At 51.0% G+C, this 23,874-nt stretch overlaps 1 protein-coding gene across 2 annotated transcripts in view; it reads left to right on the forward strand.

Annotated features, from left to right (window-relative positions):
* PCDH19 (protocadherin 19) overlaps positions 1-20,095 on the forward strand; it is a 56,981-nt gene extending 36,886 nt beyond the window's left edge. The window contains exons 5-6 of one of the 2 annotated variants that reach the window (XR_001331687.2): positions 15,345-16,385; positions 18,990-20,095. Coding sequence is in view for 1 of the 2 variants with exons in the window: in XM_005526114.3 (XP_005526171.2) it covers positions 15,345-15,928 (584 nt within the window). In the remaining variant the exon portion in view is untranslated. Of the gene's footprint in view, positions 1-15,344 lie in introns of both variants that reach the window. The other variant, XM_005526114.3, reaches the window with a different exon arrangement.
* Positions 20,096-23,874: the final 3,779 nt, after the last annotated feature.

The following is a 23,874-nucleotide window of genomic DNA, read 5'->3' on the forward strand; positions in this document are numbered from 1 at the left end:
TACAAACTAACCATCTCTTATTAACCTTTCGGTGTTTCCTTCACAACACTAATTAGAGCCAAATAAAACTACTGTTTGTGAAACTCTTAAGTTAAAATATAATTTTCAGAGAAAATATGGTAAACTCCAGAGCTCCTGTTTGCTTGGCCTTTCTTTTTAATTATGATAGAGGATGGCTGTTACTTGTTTAACAGAGGCTTACATGATTAATGCTGCAATGTTACTGTAATTAAAACAGCAAAAAAAGATGTGATTGGGACCTGTATAATTTACAGACATCTCGGCATTCTGGTGGCAGAGCTACTCTAAGTGTTGCAAAGAGGAATCATAAAAATTTCTTCTAATTAAAATTGCCAGATTGACTAAACAACAGGTGACTTATGTAACTTGAGCGACTCGCGCTTGGGGTGAGAAATCATCTGAAATCAGTGAATTATACAAAGCTGCCTATTATTCTGCTAAATGGGAAAGTGTGTGCTTACCATGGCAACCTGCAACAATTTTGCAGCCGCTGGAAAATACAGGGCCCTTTATTAAAGGAATAATCAGCAGGAGCAGCGGGGTGAGCCCGGCTCTGCGGGGCCCGGCAGGTTTGGGGTGCCAGCCCTGCCTGGGGGCTTCAGGTGTGAGCAGCAGCTCCAGAGCAGCTGACACAAGTGGGGTGCCTGCTGTTTTTCCCTCCAAAGCCTGGTGCAATTCCATTTATATGTGTGATGATGATAAATTATGTTGACCTCTGTTAATTAGCTGAGCAGAGCTGTAGGGCAGGGACTGTGTCTCCCCTGGGTGCAGGGGAAGGACCAAAATACAGTGTTATGGGTGAGTGGCTGAACTGCTCCAGTTCCTGCAGAAATCTGCTGAAGGGAGGCACAGCACTGCGTTTGTATGTAGGTTGTTTTACTAAATGGTCTATGTAATAATATATAAGTCAAAACTCTGTAATAATTGGCACCAAACAGCAAAGAGAACTCTCAGCTTTTATCTGTCTTGAGGGAAGTGCTGCCACTCAAGACTCGTGAGTGCTATATTTTATTTCTCATACAGCATATATGAATGTAAGACTAGATGGTTTTAAATGGGTCACAGAATTATGGAGAAGTTTGGCAGCCTTTCCTCCCGGTGCACGCAGGTACGTGGGGAGCAGGCGGGCTGGGGAGCAGGAGCGTGGGCTGTGCCAGGCTCTGGCTGGGTGTGCTTGCCTTTGCACAGGCATTTCCCCTTCCAGCCTGCATTTAACCCCTGTGTCTGTTTGGAAAGTAAGTTCTTCGTAGCAAGTGTTATATTGTAGATCTGTGTTAGTCAGGATGTGTATAATCACAGTACGCATAATGTGGCCCCTGCTTTTGATGAGTATCTGTAATGGTAGTGATCCCTTTCCCCACTCTCAGCATTAGCTCTCCTAATGTTTTTGTTTTTCAGCAGAAACCCCTTCTTGTTCCATTTTCCTTATTGCATTTCACCCTTTTCCAGTTGTGAAGAGCAGCTTGCTTTGTAACCGGCTTCACGTTGTGTTCCATCACCAACATCCCCAGCTGGCTGGGGGTGCTGGCACACGCCAGCAGGTGACAGGTGGTCACTGCTGTGCCACCTCAGCTTTGGGCAGTGACAGCCACTCCTGGGGCAGGGCACTGGAGCTGGGTCGAGATGGGCCAGGCTCGAGGTCTGGGTGTCATAAACAGGGGGACATCTGGGTGTGTGGAATGAGTGGTTGTAGTGAAACCAGAGCTTTAGCCCAAAGAAATCCTGGGGTAGCGTCAGTCCCTGCAGGAAAAGGAGCATAAATTGAACCACAGGGGAAAAAAAAAAAAAGGAAAAAAACCAGATGAAAAACCCCCTCTCTAAATTGAAGCAGTAGGAAATGAAAATTGCTGAGATATACTGTCATGTGGGTAGTGGTGCTACCAACCTTGTGCTGCAGTAATTACCTCTATGCATGCAATTTGTGCTCGGCTACGACTGATTTCCCACATCATCCAGTGCCCAGGCTATATTCAGTCAGTCCCAGCTGGAGAGAACTATCTTGGATCATTGGGTGAGATTTCACCACAGATGCTCCCTGGCATCCCGGGAGTGCAGAGCTGCCCTGGCACACGGCTGGGCAGTCACAGGCGGCTCCCTCTGCCCAGGGACACGGGCTGCCACGTCCTGGGGGGCACTGAGCACCTGCAGCTGCTGGGGGTGGAAGGCAAGGAGCTTCAGGCACTTCCTGGGGAGAAAACTTGGCTCTGCTGGGTGAGTGCTGGAGAGAGAGCAGGTTTTGTGGCTGTTCTGCACTGCTTTCTGTGAAAAATGAAAGAGTGAAGAGCGTCGGTTGGAAATTTTTGTGAGAAGCCAAGGGAGGTGGGTGTCCTCATCTCTTGCAAACCAAAATAGGTCGAGCACTTGATTCCTTCTGACTGCTATGGAAGTGTTGGCTTCAGTAAAGAGACGAGGCAGAGGAGGAGCTGGTGCGAGCTCGGCGCACGGCGTCTGCTCGGGCACGTTCCCAGTCAGAGCCTTCAGCAGGCAAAGGCGAGGAGCCTCGGCACCTGCCCCAGGAGAGGAACTTTCTCAGCTCAGCTACCTGTGATCCTGGCTCAGCTACAGCTTGGGGAGAAGTTATAAAGGGGCAGCTCTTGTGTGGGAGGAGGAATTTGGCTAGAAACCTGAAGTTAAAATTGTGCGTGGTAGTAATACAGGAACTGTCAGAGAAGGTGTCTTTTGGGAACAGTAGCTGCATGATTGGAGGGTATAAATACCTTGGAGGAGAGTCAGGTACACTCAGGTATGTCCTGGAAGGTCAGTATGTGTACACTGGGCTTGGATTTGTTTTTTACTCTCTGTGTTTGTCAGTCCATCATCATCATCATCATCATCATCATCATCATCATCATCATCATCATCATCATCATCATCACAGAATGCTTTGGGTTGGAAGGGACCTTACGGATCATCTGCTTCCAGCTCCCCTACAATGGGCAGGGACACCTTCCACTATCCCATGTTTCTCAGAGCCCCATCCAGCCTGGCCTTGGACACTTCCAGGAGTGAGGCACCCTCAGCTTTTCTGGACAACCTGTGCCAGGGCCTCACCACCCTCCCAGTAAAGAATTCATTCCTCATGTCTTGTCTAACCTGGGAGTCTAAAGCTGTTCCCCCTTGCCCTGCCACTCCATGACCTTGTCACAAGTCCCTTGCAGCTCTCCTGTAGCCCCTTTGCACGTTCCAGCAGTGTCGCCCTGAAAACTCAGCTTCTGAGCTTGCTGACATGGTTTTCTAAAGACTTTCCCAGGACAGTAACTGTAAACATAGATATGTGTACATTCTTTCTGTTCCACGTCTTGTGATGGGCATCTCTCATGGCCAGTGCAGTGAGAAAGTGTTATCCTGACCATCCCATCCCTGGCCGTGGTCAGGAGCCTATAAATCCTGGGGGAAAAATAAACTCTGCTGTTCCTTCACCGCACATCAACCTGTGTTCACGTAATCTATTAATCTTCAGCGGTAACACAGCAGGAGCTGTGTGCTCAGGATGTCCTGCTGGGTGTGCAGGGAGCCAGCCCTGAAGCCCAGGAATGCCGACAGCCTCGTGAGTGAGTCCCTGTCCTGCATCTGTTGTGACAGGAGTTGCTTTTGCAGCCTCTCCCTGATGAGTTTTGGTCCCTCAGATGCATTGATTTACAGACCTTCCCTGTGCAGTGCAGCTCTTCTCGATGACAGGCCATGAAGCACATGATAACTCAGCAGCCTAAATTATTCAAGCAAATTGAATGTGTTTGGCTTGTTCCAAACTTTTGTTTCCTTTCAGTGCTGTCAGGAGCACAGGTAGCCCTGATGCTTGTATTGCAACTCATTCAAGTGCCAAGGAGACACAAACAGCTCGAGTATAATCCATGTTTTACCTCGTTTGTCGCTTACTTCCACCTTGTCGTGCTTTTTCTGGGCACTTCTGTGCCTCATAAAAATGTTTATCTTGCACCTACGGATTGCTCCCCTCTGGTACACTGCAGGGTTCTGGGAATTCTCTGCGTCATGTCATGGAAAAGCCCCTGTAAAATCCAAAAAAAATTCTGTGTCTGTTCCACTCTTTAACGGAAGTTTATTCACTCATGCAAATATTTTGACCCATTAGTCATCACTGTAGGATCCAGAAACCTCATCTTAATGAAGACAAGTAATTAAAATTAACAATTCTACCTGGCAATTCCCTCATTGGCTGACCTCTGCTTTGTCAGTCTTCCCCATTGTTACTAGGTGGATGTGTTAAATTAATTCACTGTAAAAATCCACACAAGCCCTTCTTTGGGCAGCCTTGCCTTGCAGGCAGCACCGAGCTGTGGCAAGCAGATGGAGATGCCTTGTCAGTGCAGACATGTCCCCTGGCCTTCTGGACACTGTGCAGGAGCTCCTGGGCATAGGTGAACAAATTGGCTCCCACCCTCCAAACACGTGTCTGGACATTTAGGACCTCACTCAAAGCCTTTAGAATCCACCAGGATTCTTTCAGCTGAGACCACTGGGCTTGAAATAGGACCCGAGAGAGATGGCATCCTCAGGGGACGTGCTCTGAACCTTGCTGGAGACTTTGGTCATCTGAGGCTGTGTTCAGAAGTGAGCTGAGGGAAGAGGAGATCTCTTCTGCTGAGCATCTCCCTAGTTGAGTGAACAAGACAGAGCCTTGGGAGATGGAGCTTTGCCTTGGAAAATTCCAGCTGCAAATGAGATGCATGATTTTAGGAATTAGAATAATTACCCCCTGGAACAGGTTCCCAAGGGATGTGATATATTCTGTATCACTTAGAGTCTTTAAATGGCATTTGCATGTTTTTCGGAAGAGCGTGCCTAGTCACTCAGAGCAAGGGGCTGTGCTTGAGCAGCGTGACAGGGCTGAGCATCCCGGGCTTGCAGGGGAGCAGAGCAGGGAGTCACGGTGCTCCTGCATGGACTGGGCTCTGCAGAGCCCTGGGGCACTGGGTTCTGGCACATCCTGGGGAGGAGCTCAGCACTGTCCCCTTGGCCAGTGCAGGAATGTGCAGAACTGAGCAAGTAACGCTGGGGATGATTCAGGAGCCAGCTCCCCCAGCCAAAATCTGCCTTCTCTTTCCAAACACACGCAGTCCCTTCCTCTGAATCAGATGTCCCCAGGCGCTGAGCAATCCTGGCTGTATCAGTGTTTCCAGGACCTTCCCTCCCACCACTCCCTGAGTGATGAGAATATTTTTGAAGATCTCATTTCCTGGCCTTTCCCTTTCATCTCTCAAAACAGCAAGTAAATGAACAGCCCTTTAGTTTTTAGTTACTGCTCTGCACCCAGTGAGCTATCAGAGGCTGTTGACAATGACTTTTCTCTTTTCCATGCTCCTGCCTGCAGGATTTGGGGAGATAATTCATTTGGTCCTGGTGCTTTGTCAACTTTCAGCAGTTGTAATTGCCTAATGATCAGTGCTGATGCTGTTAAGCCTGTTAAAACTTTGTCCTGCTGAACAGCCAGACTGTGCCTGTCTCATCATGTTGTGCCTGCTGTGCTGACTGGGGCTGCCTTTGATGCTCCCACCCTGGCCCCAGCTTTGGTTGCTGCTTCTCACCCACCCCAGGCGATGGATGGATGCAGCAGGGTGCTACCCACGCTAAGGAACTGCACCTGCAGTTACAAATAGCTGAAGAATAATCCCACAGAGAGTCAGATGCTTTCCAGGATGAATCCCCTCTCGCCTGTGCCGGCCCCAGGCAGCCTGGAGCTGGTTGGTGAAGGTGGTCTGCTGTCTGTGCCCTGGTGAGAGCAGCTCTCTGGAGGAGGTTCTCACTGGTAGGGCACTGCTGTTTAGCAGCCTGCTGCCATTTCTGCTTTTCCATCTCTCTTGTGCCTTTTCCACCCTCATTACCATTTTTTTATTACTCTAATTGGCTGCATTTCACCCTCTCGCCTCCTTTGCTGCTCATCCGAGGTGCCCAACTGGCTGGTGCCATCCCTGGAAGCCCCTGTCGCTCATCCTCGCCTCTTCAAGGCTGGTTTTTAATGGCACACACTGAACATTAGTGCATTACCATCCCTTTTCCAAGAACAGTCTCCATCCACTCTTCTCTCGTCCCCCAGTGCCTCATCCAATTTAATTAATTATACTTGGTATATTACGCATCCTGTCAAAGTTTTTCCTTTCCGAGGTTTAATGGTTTTTTAATTCTAATGCATGCTGCATGTGTAAGTGTTTCAGCAATGAGGCGAGCGAGCAGTGGCAGAGAGGCAGCATTACATCCCTGTGCTGCAGACAGCCAGGGTGGGTCCCTGTAGAGAGGCTCCAGCAGAATTGCTGCAGGACTGTGCTGCCTGCCTCCCCTCTGCCTTCCCCGTGCTCAGGGGGAGAACCAGGCTGGCTCTGGTGCAGAGGGGCACGTTTGGGGTGAGCCCACTCGCTGCTGGGGCATCTCTGCTCTGCATCACTGCTCCCCGTGCTGAACTCCAGGGTGATGAGCCTGACTCTTCTCCTTGTGCTGACTGTCTGAAAGCACCAGTGACATCAGGCATTTCAGCCTTGCTTTATCCCTCTGAAGGAGGGTGGTGTTGAGGATGCGGTGGGGACCAGACTAATCAGGTAACGCCGCTGGGGCTGGTGCCTATCGCTCTTTATTTCCCTGTGACACTTAAAAGGTTTGGTCAGGAAAGTGGTTCGGGAGGAATGACTTTGTGGGGTCCTGTGCTGACTAGCTTTGGGTATTTCCAGATAAAACCTGCTCAGACTAAGAGGGTTGTGGGTTGGTGGTTGTTTTTTTTCCTGCCTGTCAGTGTTGCGAAGTGCTTAGGTTTTGAAAATCCAGCTGGGCTCTGTCTGTCTGTCACACCATCACTGGGAGTAACGATGCTGTGGTGCAATTTAGCTGACAGCCTTGTGAGCTGGGGCCAGGAGCCAACACAATCCAGCCTGACCTCGGAGCAGCGCTGCAGGAATGTGCCTCGGGAAACCAGAAATGCAGAGCCATCTCCCCACCCTGGGGAACAGGGGCCTCCCACCTCTGTGTTGGAGCCACAGCAAGGGCTGTGTGGGACCATCCCAGTGGGGTGTGCAGCCCCCCAGGCAGCACTCAGAGTCCCTGCCCAGGTGCCCATGGGTTGGCAGCAGCTTGGCCAGGAGGGCTGGAGCTGTGGAGCCCGACTGCTTTCCTTGCAGTGCAGGCCATGAAAACGCAGTTATTTCCCATTCCTGTTGTTCAGCAATCTCCCTGTGGCTCTGCAGTTGACAACCCCAGACATGCTCCAGGGCTTGTTCTCCATCTCACCCCCGTGGCTGTGGGGCCCACGGAACGGGGTGGGGTGGGACAGGATGGGACCCCAGCTGGGCTGCTGGAATTGAGCTTGTCTGTGACTCACAGGTAAAGTCATTTCCCCAAGCTTATAAAGAGGTTTTAGATTTAACTACTGACCTTACAGTAGTTTTACATGCACGTTTGTCTCCCCTCTGGATTAATGAAGGTAAACTTAATTGCCAGAACAAAGTTTTATCTAATTAAATGGATCAGATTCTCAGACTTTGGCAATTCTATCATCTCTTCTGTTAGCCCTGGGGCCAGTGTAACCCACAGCTGGCATTTCCCTGGCATTGCCTCGTTGGTGTGGAGCTGGATTTGAGCCCTCTCTGTAGCTCCATGGCCATGCAGAGAGAGCAGGAGTGTCCCTGTGGGTCATGGGGCTGGTCACTCCTGGGTGCAGGACAATGTAGAGCAGCTTTTGCAGACCTGTCCCTGCGGCTGTCCCACATCCCTGTGGGATTTTCTGGTTTGCCCCCCCAGGCAAACATCTCGTCGTGGTGCATCCCTGTACTTGAGAGTAAAGGTCCACCAGCATGGAAAAACCCCCGTGTTCATCTGAAAAAGACTCAAAGTAGAGCAGCAGGGAGGGGATAATGCTGAGCTCCAGGGTGGAGGCATGAGAGGTCAATGTCATGATGAGAGATGGCCAGCAACCAACATTTCGGTTTTCTAAGAAAAGGCGTAAAATTCCCTCGCTCTCTCTTGATGATGGGGAACGCCCCTTTGTGCTGGGAAGCCTTCCAGCTCCCTCCACTCTTCTGAGCTGCACACTTTTAGAAAGTACAAAGAGCTTCTCATAATGTTTTGCCTTGTGGGTACGTCTATGATTAATTCCGTGCAAGCATTACTGGTGCAATAACAATACTGAAGGTCCTAAAACTGAAAAAGGAAACACATTTGGCTCGTACTTCATACACAATCACTTACACTTAAGCTATTGATAGTTGATTGGGATCTGTAGACTGCTGGGCTGGTGCCACTGGGTTTCTGAGCGCGTTCAATGGCTGGAACAGACAGCGAGGCTGTAGGTTTTGGCAAGCTGTAGGTCTCATTAGTCAGGCTGACTGTATCTGACACGAGAGATTCCCATCCACCAAGATGAAGCTCACTTCCCTAGGCTTTGGCTGACGTCCCAACAATATTTACATGAAGGACAACAGAGGATCAGTGTTAGATTAAGGCTGTGAGTTTCCAGGAGGCAGACAGTTAAATATTCTATTGAAATACTCTTTTGATTATTTAGATAATAATGAAGTTTATGCATGTCCTTGAGAAATCTGGGGAAAGGCAGTTGTTTTATGCTAAGCATGCAAAGATGTGTTTAATCTTGATAATAGGAGTAAATTATGTATCAGCGTTTATAACCTCGGCTCCTTTATTTCTCACTTGTTGTGTGGAGCCACCAGAAACATGGCAGGGACGGGGGAGCCGTGCTGGGCGGGTGGCAGCAGGAGGGGCAGGCAGCCTCCCTGCAGCACCCTGGCCTTCACATCCCTGCAGGAGAACCATCAGGAGGGGCTCTTCTGTTTTGTCCTGGCCACGGGAGGTGCTGGTTGAAGTAAGACACGAACCACGAGCCCCCCGAGACCAGGAGCTGGCCCAGCACAGGCATCCAGGAATTGCTTCTTATCTTCCCCAACTGTAATTTCTGTTTTGTTGGATTTTTATCAGAATCGTTGAGTTGCCATTTTCTGACCAGTGCCTGATTCTGAATAGGACAGAGTAATAATTTGATTTATTGCTGCTGTTGGAATGTGGCTGCCTGGCTGGTCCTGCCTTTCCCTGACAGAATATGTGAATTTGCTTTGTCTATGACAACAGCAGAGAACAGTAACCTTTGGATTAATTTGTTTCAGTGACTAAAGTCCCATTAAATGGAAGGCAGCTGGTGTCAGAGGCATAAACTGAGACAAAGTTTTGCTCCCAATTGTGGGAAATGTGTTTAAACAGACTAGAAATGTTTCCATCTCTGCAGGGTATAATATACTCAAATGGTTGCATTAACATGAAAAGAGTATAAGGAAGAGTGTATTTAGGACAATCCCTCTGTATCCGGTGCTAATGAAATTGAATTCCAGTAATGAAGTCAGGGCTTGCATCCTGCGCCCGTGCAGCCTTAATGGGAGCGGCGCCCATCAGCTGTGGAGCAGTAATGGCTCGGGATGGAAGAGGTCCATCAGAGCCCAGAGTGCTCTCCTCTCTCTCCCAGGGCTGGATCCCACATCCCAGACCAGTTAGGATGTTAATGAGCCCTGTATGGAGGCAGGAGCAGTGGAGGTTCGGAGGTGAAATCCCCGCCGCTCAGGGGCCGGCGCGAGCTCCACGGACCACTTAAGGAAAGGATTAATTGGAGTTTAAATGGTGTGTTCCGCCAGCCTTCTGAAAGGGAATTAATTTTTCCTTGTGAATGAGGTGGGGACTGGCCTGCGGTCCTGGATAAAGGGGAGCAGCCAGCATTAAATTGCATTCCAGCCCATAATACCTGCTGGGTCTGCTGTAGCACACGGCATACCCACATTCCAGCCCCTTCTGCTTCTGGTGATCACCCTGCTTCCCACAGCCTGCTTCTCATCCCAAAGGCATCAGCATCCCCAGAGAAGATCCTTTGCATCAGGTCTGTCCTTCCTTCCCCTCTGGCTTGCAGCTGGCCAGGCACCCAGGCCTGGCTGTGCCTCAGCCCTCCTTGGTAAAACAGGAGTTTTACACAACAGGGACAGTTGTGCAGAAGAGAGGGGGTCACTGGTGTGACACGGAGCAGGGGAACAGGTGAGTGGGCCAGCTCGTGGCTGGTGTAAATCAGTGGCAATCCTCAGCATTTCCTGGGAGCTGTCTGTGTCTGCAGCAGCTGGATCGAGCCCTCTCGCACACCTCTGCTGACCATTGCACAAACACTGCCCGTGAGCTGCATGCAGCCATGGCTCCTTAGCAGCAATTGCCCAATAAATTAATCTAAATCACAGCCCTTGTTCCATTAAACTAATTCCAGTGCTTTGCCCAAGCACTGTTGACCTTCTGTGTTAGGACAGACAATCCAGGATTAAAAATACAGCATTTTTAGCTTGCATAAATCCCGAATAATGGTGAAAGAGAGGGAAAGAAAGGCTTCTTGTTGCGGTAAAGAGCATTTGTCACTGTCCCTGGTTATTAGTATCCTCTGAGCATTGTGCAGGGGAAGCCACGCCAGGATTAGCATTGACTGGAGATTTCTTATTAGGAAAGGCGAGGAAGGCTCTGTAAAGCCCATAGGTCACAAACATAATACACTATTCCCCACCTCTTGTTTCCTGATATTATGCTATTAGAAGAGATAAGGGAGAGGTGCAGAGTCTTAATTTACAAGAGAATGATGAGCCATGGCTGGGGACTGTTTGTATTTTGCTGGAGCTTATATTTTATCTGGAGTGTAATGTGGTGCTCAGTGCCCCGAGCTGGGAACAGCCACTCCTGGAGGGGTGGAGGGGACTCTGCTGTGCTGGGTGCTGGGTGCTGCACAGGGGCTGTGGGACAAGCCTTGCACCTTGTGTGCGTGCACCCCCAAGAAAATGAAGGTGCTGGAGTTGAAAAGAAACCCTGAAGTAGCTGGAAGAGGAGTGTTAAATAATGCAGTTGCACATTGTCCATGAAAGATGGCTAACCATGAGTAAACATCCACAACAGTGTTTGATCCCTTCGTGTTTACTATTTATTCATATTTATTATTCATAAATTCTGTCACAAATGTTGGGCCTGCACCCCAGTGAGACATTTGCATTTTATTTTAAGTTTGATTCCCCCCCCCCCAGCCCCTCAGTTTCATGAACTGAGATTTAATGATTTGCTTTTCCACATTGCTCCCGTGCTGGCTCTCCCTGGTTCTCCCCTTCTTGTTTCAGGAAGAGATTTCTAACATGGAAAAGTGATATTTGAATAGATTCCCCTAAGGCAATCAATTTACTTCTAATTTGTCTGGAACTAAGCTTTTCTTTGTTGCAATGAGAAAGGATTGAAACTGCTGTAAAATTTATTAGCTTCCAGGAAGATTTTGAAATGAATTTTTTAATGATCGTGCTGTTTGCTGTACCCAGGAGCAGTGTCATCGTGATTACAGTATAATCATGGGGTTGCTGAAGAAACACCGAGATGTGGAGGTAGAGCCAGGCTCCTGCACCAGGCAGCTGTGGCACTGCCCAGGTCCAGGCACCGCCGTGGGAACGGGGGCTTGGGGCTGGGGCTGCTCACCCTGGGGTTCTTCCAGTCCCTCTTCTGCTCCCCTTTTTGTTTTCAAGCAGCTCCTCCACTCCTCTTCCTTGCTCCCCGTGTAATAGCACAGATGAGCTCTACTTACTCACCTCGGCAGAGCTGCTCTGACATGGATTGGATTGAACTGAGCGGCTGTTTGGAAATGGAAACTCCAGGGACTATTGTCATCGCCCAAATTGCACCTTAGATTGTATAACAGCACATGTCATCTGGCCATTTATCAGGAATATTACATTCCCAGGCACTTGCACCTTGCTACGATTTAACTTTGTCTCTTTGGCCAGCGCTGCAATTCCACTGGAGATAATTCAATTGCTGTGAGAGCTGAACGGGCCCTCGCGCGCCTGCTGCACCTCGCTCTGCTGCAGGTGCATGGGTGCTGGACAGGAGACAGGGGTTCTGTGCACCATGGACACTCCTTAATCCCCCTGTAACGAGAGAAGAGCCCTTGCTGCGTGGAGCTGGAGGCTCTTGCTGCAGTGGCCACCACATGTCCTCTGCCAGCTCCTCCTGGGCTCTGGCTTTTGGGCATCCTCCCTGTGTCCCTGCTCCTCTGAGCAAGAGCTTGCACGGTGGGATTGGGAAGTGCTGAGGGTCTTGGCTTGGTGGGGGGGGTTTATCTCTCCCACCAGGTCTTCCTGCAGCTGCTGGTCCTTGGCACAGGGGTGGGGACAGCCTGTGTTGGCTCACCGTGCCCTGTGTGTGGTGGTTGTTACCTGGGCTTTGCTCCGTGCATCAAGAACATTTTGTCAGTGCAGACAGTAACAGTTGTATTGACTAGGGCAGTTCTAGGGCTGTGAAAGAGTTTCCTGTTGTCCAGTTTCTGGTTGTTAAAGTGGTAAAGAACAATACAGAGCAGCACAGTGATGGAATGTGAACGTGAATGACCATCCTGGGTGCCATCAAGGCTGGGTGAGTCAGACTGAGCTGCAAAGGGCAGCACCAGGAGCTCCCTGCCTGCCTCTGCTTGGGGCAGGAGGAGGGTGCAGGGACCAGCCCTGGGGTCAGCCACTGAGGAGCTCAGACCCTGCTGTGCATGGCTGTGGACCTGGAATAGCAGAGGAATGGTGTTTCCATGTATCAACAGGCCTTGCTTGAGGCATAAAAATAGTATTTTATATCAGCTACAGGGCTGGGACAGCGATGGATGGGTGGGTAGCTGAAGATCCCCATTCTGCCATGGAGAAGAGACGGCTGGTTGGGGCTCTGTGCTGGTCCTTGTGTCTGCTGCCAGGTCAGGCTGCTCTGGGCAGCCTAGACACATGTTGTCCCCGAAAGCTGGATGGTTCCTGGCTGCAGGGCATGGTCTCAAAGCTGAGATGTGTGCTGAGCACAGAAGCAGAGTGACAGAATGTGCCATGGAACTACCTGTTGGCTCAGGTCTGTGGATGATGGTGACTTGTGCCCCTCTGCCTGTCAGCCTGGCCTCTTTGATACTTGTTATCATTCCCTTCCTAATACAAAAGATTGAAACAGTGCAATTTAATGTAATGCTTTCCAGCTCCTTTCCTCCCTGCACTTGAGCTGCTGCAGGTTCTGGACAAGCATGGTGATGTCCAAAGCTGATCATCTCCCTGGCAGAGAGGTGCCAGGCCAGTGCCCTTGAATGAACTGCTCTAAAGCACAGGTGCCTCTTTAGGCTTTGAGCAATGTCCACTTGCAGTGGTCAGGGAAGATCTCCAATAGTTTCTAGCTGTAAAATGTGCCAGTTTGGAATAAATGGGTCAAGGCAAGCCAAACCTGCCCGTGCTCCCTCTGGAGTGAGGTTTGCCTTGGCTATGGCAGTGCCACGGATCTGGGGCTGAGCTGTGCTGCTGGGCAGGGAAGGTGAGGAGAAGCAGCTCCCCTGTGCCTCCCTGTGCTGGACCAGCCAGCCCAGCACACTCCCAGATCCAGCTTTTCATGTTTGTGGTGAGACTGAAGTGATGTGTGCTCCAGCAGCACGCCCAAGGTCACACAGCACAATAAATCAGTGTCTCATCGGGGATGAGAATCCAAGATATTTCTGTAGCCCCTCCAGCCATCACCAAGTCCTCTGCTATCACAGCCAGACTACACAACTTTGTATGCCTGTAGCACCCTTTTGAAGTTAAGCTGTGGATAAATAGGGAGACAGCAACATTTTTTAGGCAATTTTTCTTTTTTTCTTTCTATTTAGCTCAAGTACTTGAAATTAACAGAATCAAAGTATAAGATCATGGGCTTTTAGAGCTCGGTGCTGGTTGTTCTGTGTGTAGGGCTCTGGGCATCCTTCTCTCAAGCTGCTGTAAAGGCAGCTGCCAAAAGCCAGACCTCCGCCCCTCCACCCAGCCCTGTGCTCCACATCGCTGGCTTGCTGCTCTGATGTAGAGTAAAAGCTGATGTTTTACCCATATATTTTTCAATTAATTGGCTTCTTCTCTTTTTTAAAAAAAAAAAAAACCTTTCCTTGTTGTTTTTTTTCCTTTTCTTTTTTTTTTATTTTTTTTGAGGTCTGCCTTTTACTCGTTTATTCTCTGTAAGTGTTAAGCTGCTCATATTTTGGTGCATTGTGTTATGTGCTGAGAATTTTTATCAGCTGCCCTGGTGCTCGCATGTGGTGGAAATACCAATGTGTCTGAGGAGCGGAGGTTATGCACACAGATGTACAGAGCATCAGAATGAACGGCTCGCAGACGGACGGGGAGGAAACCCGGGCTGAGTCTGCACCTTTGCCTCCTTCCATCCATCAAAGCGGCCCCGGCCGAGCGTGGGCTCGTCCGGCTAATGGCATTAGAGCCGAAATTGCTGCGAGTGTGTGCAGGTTATGGGAGGAAGGAGCCACGTCTCTGCGTGGGGAAGGGTTGTGCTTTATGAGGGCTGGCTGCAATTACAGGCTCTTATCAAATGAAGGAAAAGCTGAGACTGAAAAGCAGCCAGGATCCTGCGGCGTTCGGCAGGAGCCACGGTCGGATGCTCAGCAAAGGCTGGGCATGGTGAAACTGCTGAATTTGATTTCCAGCTTTGCACTTGGCTGAGCCTGGCTGCTTCCCCGAGCCTCAGTTTGTCCATCTGTGATGTGGGGGTGAAGCTGTGCAGTCCTCTGGGGTTGACTGACAGCGCAGGAATGCACGCAGGCCCCGGGCACGAGGCTTTGCACTCACCTGGGAGCCCTTGGACCTACTCATGGAGGGTCCTTGGAAGGGGTTAAAGCACCAGTCCATATTTCAGCACTGCAAAGTGGTGGTGGGACAGCAGCCCCAAGTCGAGAGAGGGAATCTTTATTGCTCCTGTATGAATAAAGCCCCAGCACTGGGAATGACACATTTAATCTTCAGTGGAGTGGACAATCTTGTAGATTTATAAAGCCTTTGTTGTGTGAGAGGTCAGCTGGGGATTAAGCAACAAGTTAAAACACACATATACACAGAACCACGAAGAACCTTCCCTCCTCCCCCTTTTCTTTCCTCCCTCTGTTCCTTTCCCCTCTCTGCAAAAAGTCAAGCTTAAATGTCACGTCAAACCAAGCTTAAAACACGGTGGCTTTTAACACTGGTCACTAAACCCGGGAGCCACTGGTTCTGAGGGCTTGACACATGGACAGCCCTGTCGTGATGGATTTGCTGCCGTCACTCCTTCGCCAGGCTTCTGTTCTGGTGCTGACAGGTGACACACGACCTATTGGAGATTGAGCTCCAGTCCGTAGAGCGGCAGTTTGAGGCGCAGTCACGGCTGGAGGTGTAGGTTTGGGGTGGGATCACCGCGGCTCGGGAGGGGGACAGAGCTCAGCGCCTGGCTCAGCGTGGTCTCCCCCAGGCCAGGCTGTGGGCACCCCGTTGACCGTGCCTCGTGTTTTCTCCCCGCAGAGCAGAGCGAGGGTTTCCACTGCCGGGAGGAGTGCCGCATCCTGGGCCACTCGGACAGGTGCTGGATGCCCCGCGGTGCCGTGCCCAGCCGCGCCAAGTCCCCCGAGCACGGCAGGAACGTCATCGCCCTGTCCATCGAGGCCACGGCGGTGGACGCAGAGCCTTACGCAGACTGCAGCACAAAAAGGACCTTCGCCACCTTCGGCAAGGAGGGCGGCGAGCCCCCGGCCGAGGAGCGGCTCGCCAACCCCAAAGGCAAAAGAACGGTGGACTCGGCCGCCTGCAGCCCCAAGGTGAGCGGCGCCGTCCGCGAGGCCGGCAACGGCTGCGAGGCCGTGAGCCCCATCACCTCGCCCCTGCACCTGAAGAGCCCCTTGTCCGGCAAGCCGGGAGCGCCCTACGGGGCCGGGCACTGCGCCGGCAGCCGGGAGCCCTTGGGGAACACTGGTCCTTCCCGGCCCTCCGAGGCAGAGCCCCGGGGCGCGGACAGCGAGAGCAGCGGGCAGGAGGGCAACCCGCTCCTGCAGGAGCGCCGGGAAAAGGACTCGCCCGGCGCCCGGAGACTAAAGGACATCGTCCTCTGAGCGGCGCTCGGCCGGAGGAGGACGAGGACGAGGGACCGCACGACTCCCAGCGCAGATTGTTTTTATCGCTTACCAATGGTTCACAGATTGCTGTATTTAAAAGCTTTCCCTAAATGTATTGTTTATAAGCGAAGCTATCGTTAATGTGACAATCGCACGTGTCTCGCCAGGCGGCAGGGTGTGTGCAGCCGGAGCGGAGGAGCCGCTGTTCTGCTCCTGCCGGGAGGCGGCGGGTGGCGGGGGCACAGCCAGACCCCCCCAGTCCTCAGGAGCGCTCGGTACCCCCTCCTCGGAGTTTATATATTTTTGTATCTCAAAACGAAGATAAATTTCCATTCCTGGAGAGAATTGAGTGGCAAATTCCTTATTCGGACACCTTTAGTTACCACCCCGGCGGTTTTGTAGCGGACGAAGTCGCGGCTGTTTCTTGTGTGGGACTGTTCAAAGTGGCAGTCGGGTGAGTTTCGGTTCAAATTCACCCAGCACGAGGTTGTTTGTATTTTAAGGTGTTGGTGTTTTGCTATGGACACCCCTGCATTTATGAATCCTTTTGCTGTCACATACTTACCTGTACTATTATTGTATTTGATATTGCAAATTACTGTATGTCTAGTGATGGCAAAAGGCTTTCAGGCTTAAAAAAAAAAAAAAATAATAAAAAAAAAAATAAATCACAATCATCTTAATTAAACTTTGGGGAGCCTGCAGTTTGCAGCCCCCGTGGAGCAAGCGCTTCCTCCAGCCCCCACCATTGCCTGCAGCCTCCCCCAGCTCCTGCAGGAAAAGGACAGGGCGTTATGGGAAGGCATTTTTGGGAAAACCCTGCCTGGATTGCAATTGTCGGATGCACTGTGCTGAACTTTTCCCCTTACCAGTTTCTTTTGCATAATTTCGAGGCAATGCATGGAAAGGTTTTTTTTTCCAGAAGTTGGTTATTTTGGTTTTTTTCCAGTTCCCAGATTTAGATATCCCTCGCCTCCAGTCATTTCCAAGTCAAAGAGATGGAATTATTTTAAGAGATCTAAATTAACTTCTCAATTAGACACACACACTTCCAAGTCAGCGTTTCCTAGCCATGATTGCACCAAGAGTGTGCATGTAGGTATGACATCATGGCATGGATTTTAGACTGTTCCGATTTCTTTCTATCCCTGCATCATAAATAAGTATGGAATGAGCAATAGTGACGTTAATTTAGGGGCAGACAGGTAATATGTAACAACGCTACTAATTCAATTAATGTGCCTTCTTAATGGAGAAAAAATTAAAGCAATTATTTATTTTTTTCTCATAATTAAGGACTTTTTTGTGTGGGTACAAATCTACTCATATAAAATTGATTTGAAAATTGAGCTACTTTAATAGCCATTTTGTAGAAGGGAGAGAGGGAAGGGATTCCACAGCTCTCTGCTCTCTTGCAGCGATGATTCCTCAGTGAGGTATGAGTAAGGTAGGAGGATTTCAGTTAGTGTATTATTATTATTATTATTGCTATTATTATTAACCCTTCACTGGGCAGATTTTTCCTACCCTCAGTAATGTTTCCTAGAATTTTAAATTGATTATGGAAGGAAAAATATATAGCTCTTGCCAATGTTTGCTGTACCAGCAAGTTGAAATTAGTGGTTTCTAGAGAAAGAGTCTTTCTAGGTCTACATATCATGATAAAGTATTTGTTACTTGATTTACTTAAATGAAAAACAACAAGAAAACAAGTTCCAGTTGTTATTATCCTCAAAATAAAATTGAACTCCAGCCATTTATTTCTTTAGGGCAGATTTATCTTGCCTGAAGCCACAGCTGGTCCAAGACAGATCCAGAGTCAGCCTGCTCCCCCTGCCACTTGCTAGGGCCAGGAATTGGGAAAGAATCAACAAAAAAACAGTTGTCTAATGAAATTTGTGATGCTTCCGTCACTGGTGTGATGACTACCTCATTCAGCTCCCGTCCCACGCGTCACCACGATGTCCTGCATCCCTCCAGAAGGCAAACTGGGGGTTTTCTCCCCTCTTCTGGATTCTGAGCCCATTTTTCAGGGATATGTTGTTTCTGTTTCCTGCCTGTGTACTGTTACTGCTGTCATTTCTTTCTGGTTTTTTTCCCCAAATGTGTGTTTTATTACAACACAAGCGAAGGGGAGAGGGGCTGGCTCGGGGCTGTTGGAGTAACTGGGTGTTCTGTAACTGTTAAGCTGAGTTTATTCTGATGTTACCTGGTTTTGTCAGCTCTGGGAGGTTTTTTTGGGGGGGAGGGAAAGCGCAGAGCCTGCGATGCCCCATCTGTCAGGTGCTCCTGGTTTCACAGAACAACGTGTCCATGTGTCCCCAGCACCACCCCACACCTCTGCCAGGAGGGGACCCGGGTTCCCCATGGCCCGTGGTGGGGAGTGGGGGTCCCACCGGTGCCCCATCATCATCCCCAGCTGCCTGGAAAAGCACCAGCCCTTAATTCCTGCCGAGCGTTGCCCCCTGCCTGCAGAGCTGCCACCACCAGCCTCGTGTTCTGGATGAAAAATAGATGCTAACTGAAAAGGAAGAGAGGGGGAAAAAAAAAAACAACAAGAAAAAATAGAAACATTTCTCTAATTTACCCAGAGGAAACGTTCCTTGCCACTCTGAATAAAAGCACAGCAGATATAGAATGTGAAATAATTCTGTATTAAAAGGGGGCATTAAAGAGGTCAGTAAACCCTTATGCCTCCAAGAAAATCATTTAAACACCAGTTTTGTGGGCTGACCCGGGCTGCAGCGGGGGATGTGAGCGAGGGGCCCTTCCCTGGCACAGCCTTGCTGTGCAGGGCCAAGGGGAGACCCAGGGAGCAGCCCTGGCTCTGCTGCCTTGGCCCTCTCCAGAATATTTTGGTACTCTTGTCACTGTCCCTCTGTGTCACTCGAGATGAGTTCAGGCTCTTGGGCAAATCGCAGTCTCTTGGTTTTTTTCCTACTTGCATCGAAACTGGCCATGCAAAAAATGTTCCGAGCTGCAGGGCGGGCAGGAAGGCTTTTTGGAAGGGTTCCAGATGTAATTATCGTGCTTTTTAATAACTTAAACCTGTCCTCAGATTTGGTTTAGGAAAAATCACTGGGATCTGTCGGTTTCCTTCAGGCAAACTTGCTCTGCTCCCCTGCTTGTCCCGGCGAGCAGCGAGGATTCTCCCCCGAGCGTGACGAGGACCCCGACTGGAGCAGCTCTGGGGCCGGGGGCCAGCGCCAAGCTCTTCCCTTGGAGCCCCCGGCCTTCCCCTCGAGCTGCAGGGCTGTGCCAGGAGGGATGGAGGAGGCCTGGGGGCACAACTGATGGCTGGAAAAATCCCCCCCCAAGCACTGTCTGCTGAGGTTGTTGCCGTTCCCTGTTTGTTGTGAGCTGGAGGTGGCCTGTGGATCACACTTTGTGCAAAAGTGAATTCCTTTTTTTTTTTAGTTTTTCCAAATAGGAAACGAGTTGCTTTTGTGAAGAATACACTGTCTGATGAATATGTTGAAATTATTCTTGGGGACGGGGGGGGAAGGAAAAAAAAAAAATTAATTTTGAATGGAAACACATTTGTCTGTCATTGGGGAAAATTGATGGTCTTGTTGCTCCAGCTGCTTTTGCAGCTATGGGTAATCTCTGATCCAACCTGTGAGCTGCGGTCCCCGCCGGGGAGAAGCCCAGCCGCCCCCGCTGCGAGCTGTGCCGGGACTGAGACGGAGCCTCCGCCGCTGGCAGCTGATGTTCAGCTGCTGCTGCCTGGGCTGGGGGCTCCAGACACCCTCAGAGCCGGCTCCAGACACCCTCAGAGCCGGCTCCAGACACCCTCAGAGCCGGCTCCAGACACCCTCAGAGCCGGCTCCAGACACCCTCAGAGCCGGCTCTCCCCGGCGGGCGCGGCACCGAGCGCGGTACGTCTCGTCATGGTGTCTCCGTTGCCGAGTATATGAAGAATAAATTGTTGTATATGCTGATATGTATGTTATGTACATTTTCACAGTGATTGAATCATTGTAAACAACAAAATGGAAAAAGGAAAAAAAAAAAAAAAAAGAATCACCATTCTGTCTATTTTATGAAGATGATAAAGCAGCTTTATTAAATTATTATGATTCTGTTTCCAAATGGTGTACCTGCCACATTGGGATTTTTTCATCTGATGAGAACTTTGTTTTCCACCTAAATGTGATTTTCTTTTCTCTGCTTTGAGCATCTAATGCATTTTAGTATTAAAGCAATTATTGAATAAAATGGAAAGTAAGTGTTTGGTTAAATACGCCTCAGTGGGTTTGCTTTGACGGGCTCCAGGTGCTGCTCCTGCAGAAGCCAGCGCACGGCTGGGTGCCACCCCAGCCCCGTCCCTGTCCCACAGCTGCTCAGCTTCGGCACCCAAGAGGCTGCAAACCTCAGGCAGAACTTTCATGGTCCTTCCTGAGGAGGGACCAGCACCATCCCCAGCGGTGATGGAGCGGGACAGGCAGGCTCTGAGCCCCCACACTGGGCACGGTGCTGGTCCTTTGCACTGCCACCTTCACCTGCACGGGAAACACGGCCATGAGAGGGATGAGCACAGTGAGCAAACACCCCCAGCGCACACTTCTCCATGAGAGGCACGGCAGAGAAGAATTTCTTTTCTGTAGTTTTTCAGGAGAGTGCTTTGGTGATGGTGAGGAGCATCCACTGCTGAATTAGCAGTGCTTCATGGGCCACTCCTACACACAGAGCATCTGAGCACCTTGTGGCCACCAGACTAAATGCTCCCACAAGGTCTCGGCTCGCCCAGTGCTTCAGTCAGGGTGACACCAAGGTGAACAGGAACAGGAGCAGTGATGTGGGAATCAGCCCTGTCCCTGGGGTGGGAAGATGCTTGAGCTGCATCATCCTGCCTGACAGGGACACACAGGAACAGAGGTCAGCTGCACACAGGTAACCACACCTGGATGAGGCCCCATCACTTTAAACCAGCAGGGTCTGACTGGCCTGGGCTCAGCTTTGTCACAGAGACCGCAGGTGATGGCTCACAGCCAGCCCGGTGCCAGCACCTACAGCCTGTTCACACCCTCTGGCTAGAAGGGGATCACTCTGGGCTGGGGGGGGTTGTTTGGTGCTTGGTGTTTGTTTGGGGGGGGTTTGCAGCCGGTCTGGGCAGCAGCAGTGCTGCAGCAGAGCAGTTCCCGTGCCCGAGGAGGCTCTGGAACATTCCCAGGCTGTGACCCTGCCTGCACCCAGGAGCTGGGGCCAAACCGTGCCAGCACCAAGGACTCAGCTGGCAGGCGGGAGCTGAGCCGGGCTGGGGAGGAGTGCCCAGGTGGGAGATGCCCAGGCAGGAGTGCCCAGGTAGGAGATGCCCAGGTGGGAGATGCCCAGGTAGGAGATGCCCAGGCAGGAGTGCCCAGGCAGGAGTGCCCAGGTAGGAGATGCCCAGGTGGGAGATACCCAGGCAGGAGATGCCCAGGTAGGACCTGATCCAGGCTGGGGAGGAGTGCCCAGGTGAGCTCCCTGCAGCGTCTGGGGCTGCCCAGGCTGAGTGGGGTTCACTGGGGGGCCCAGGGCTGAGAGATGGGATGGGGCTGAAACCCCCCCGGGAGGAAGATTCTTCTCGCGGCATCCCAGCCCCATCCAGCACTTGCCGGAGCGCTGGCTTTGCTCCTGATTTCATCCCCCCGTCCATCCCTCGCTGTGCCGGCTGGGGATGGCAGCTTGGAGACGTGTCCCTGCCGGTTGTCCCTGTCCCCCGCAGGGTCCCCTGAGCCCAGGCAGCGGGAAGGGCCGGGAAGGGCCGAGGGAGGGATTGAGCATCTGCTGCAGATGAAACCGGGATCGCTCTGTCTGGAAACGCCGCTGGCCCTTAGGGATGTGCTGGCTCCCACGCTGGCAGCCGCTGGGTGCCGAGGGAAGGATCCCGGGGTGCAGCGAGCCCCAGGGATGTCCCTGGGCCAGGGGGCTCCGGCCGGGCAGCGCTGGCTGTGACACTGCTGATAGCAGGAAGAGAGCTGGAGATGGGCTGCGCTCCCCCAGCACCGGTGGGATCCCATCCCTGGTCCCCTGAGCTCCCCACCCTCCCCAGGAGAGGGTTCCTGGGGCTGGGCAGGGGTCTGGCTGTCCCTCCCCCATGGCAGAGAGTTTCTGGGGGTGCTGAACCCACCCCGGGGTTAGCAAATTAGCAAAGAAAGCAGGCAGCCCTCACTGGGCAAGGTTCAGAGCTGCTTCAGAGACATGGATCTTGTTCCTGTTTCTTCTGGACATTATTCTATATTACATTTGATATTAAACTGGAATATCTAAATAGAGCCAAATTGGATTAAGAAGCAATGACTTATTGTACACTCTGACTGTTAAGCCCACAAAGACAAGAATAAATAAATTGGAGGAATCAAAGGCGTGAAAGCACAGAGCAAAAAATATTTAACATCTCTCTTTTTGAAGCAGGGCTCTGCTCAGGGCTTGTTGTGGGCCCAGAGGGGCAAGTGGTGGTCGCTGTTCTGCTGTTCTGTTGTCTGGATCCAGGTTCTGCTCCCGTGTCTGGTGCTGGTGGGGAAGGTGCTGGCCCAGCTGCCTGCTTGCCTTGGGCAGGAACCAGTGTCCAACTTCCCCAGCAGCCCCAGCGAGCTTCCACTTGTTTAACTTCAGCTGCTTTTTGTTTTGTGGTGTCGTCCTTTCCTCCTGAACGTGATGTAAGCGAGCATCCCCGAAGAGCCGTGGCAGAACAAACACAGGCAGGTGCACAATGACAGAGCTCACCTCTGCTCCCAGCCCTGCTCCCTCCTGCCCAGCCCTCCCCTCTGCAGGACAGCTGGCTCTTTGGGGACAAGCTCTGGGCTTTAGGGTGGACATCGCGACACTGGTGGGGTCTGGGCAGCTTCTGTGGGGACATGGCTGTGATCAGTCACTGCAACCCAGCCTGGAAGATAAAACAACCCAAGAAAGCAGCACTGTGGTGCCGCTGTGGAAAACCCTGCCGTGGCAGTTTCCATTAATACAGATAAAAAATTGAGACACAGGGCAAACAATATTAACCCCATCACTGATCAAGCTTAAAAGCTTTTCCCAAGAAAAATTGTCTCTGGATTGCAGTTAAATAATGGGCAGGGGGTGGCTGCATGCAGAAGCCTCTGCCGTGGTGCTGGCAGGTGCTCCTGCCAGGGCAAGGGAAGGTGGCTGGGATGGCAGCAGAGGGTCAAACACCAGGCTGATGCCTTGCACAGATTTAGGACATCAGGAGCTCCAAGTTGGTCCTGTGCTTTAGGGGAAAGCGGCACAGAAGCAGATCATCAGCCTTGGCAGAGGCCAATCTATGCTGCCTGAGGGTGATGAATTGTCTTCCAAGGCAAAAATAAAAAGGAATTATGATAATAAAACCTCCAAGGGAGAAGCTTAGTGTAAGGGTTTTCAGCTTCCCAGCCAGGAGGAATGGAGGCTGATTGGTGGGAGCTCATATCCCCAAACGTGGAGGTCACTGGGGCAGGGTCCCCCTGTACCCTCAGGGCTGCCCATCACCTGGTCCAGCCTTGGTGGATGTGAGACCCCAGCAGGTCAGACAAGCTTGGCCACTGCGGTGCTGGTGCAGCTTCAAGGGGCAGGGACCACCTTGGAAGGGCTGGATGTGAGGTGGGGATCTGCGCAGGAGGCTCCAGGGGTGGGGACTGCAGCAGCTTCATCCTGGCACTGCCATCAGAAACCTCCCTTGGTGCCCATGAGGAGAGGAGGCAGAGACAGGGCTGTTTTGACTGAGAAAGGGAAAATGAGCAAACAATCTCCAGATTATTTTTTCCCCTTTTTTTTTTTTTTTTTTTTTTTTTTTTTCCCTTTCCTAACTCTCCTGATAGGGAAAGAACCTTTTTTTAAACTCCCCTCTCTGTGTCTGCTGCACACCAGCTCAAAGGCTGTTCTTTATGTATTTGATTCTCTGTAAAATTGATCTTATTCTCTTTGGAGGAGTTAGGTTTAAATCACAGGATGAAATTCTGGCCACAGTG

The sequence above is a fragment of the Pseudopodoces humilis genome, chromosome 15 (assembly GCF_049639895.1).
Source record: "Pseudopodoces humilis isolate 2021_Gansu_Grassland_sample_001 chromosome 15, ASM4963989v1, whole genome shotgun sequence".
NCBI classification, from domain to species: Eukaryota; Metazoa; Chordata; class Aves; order Passeriformes; family Paridae; genus Pseudopodoces; species Pseudopodoces humilis.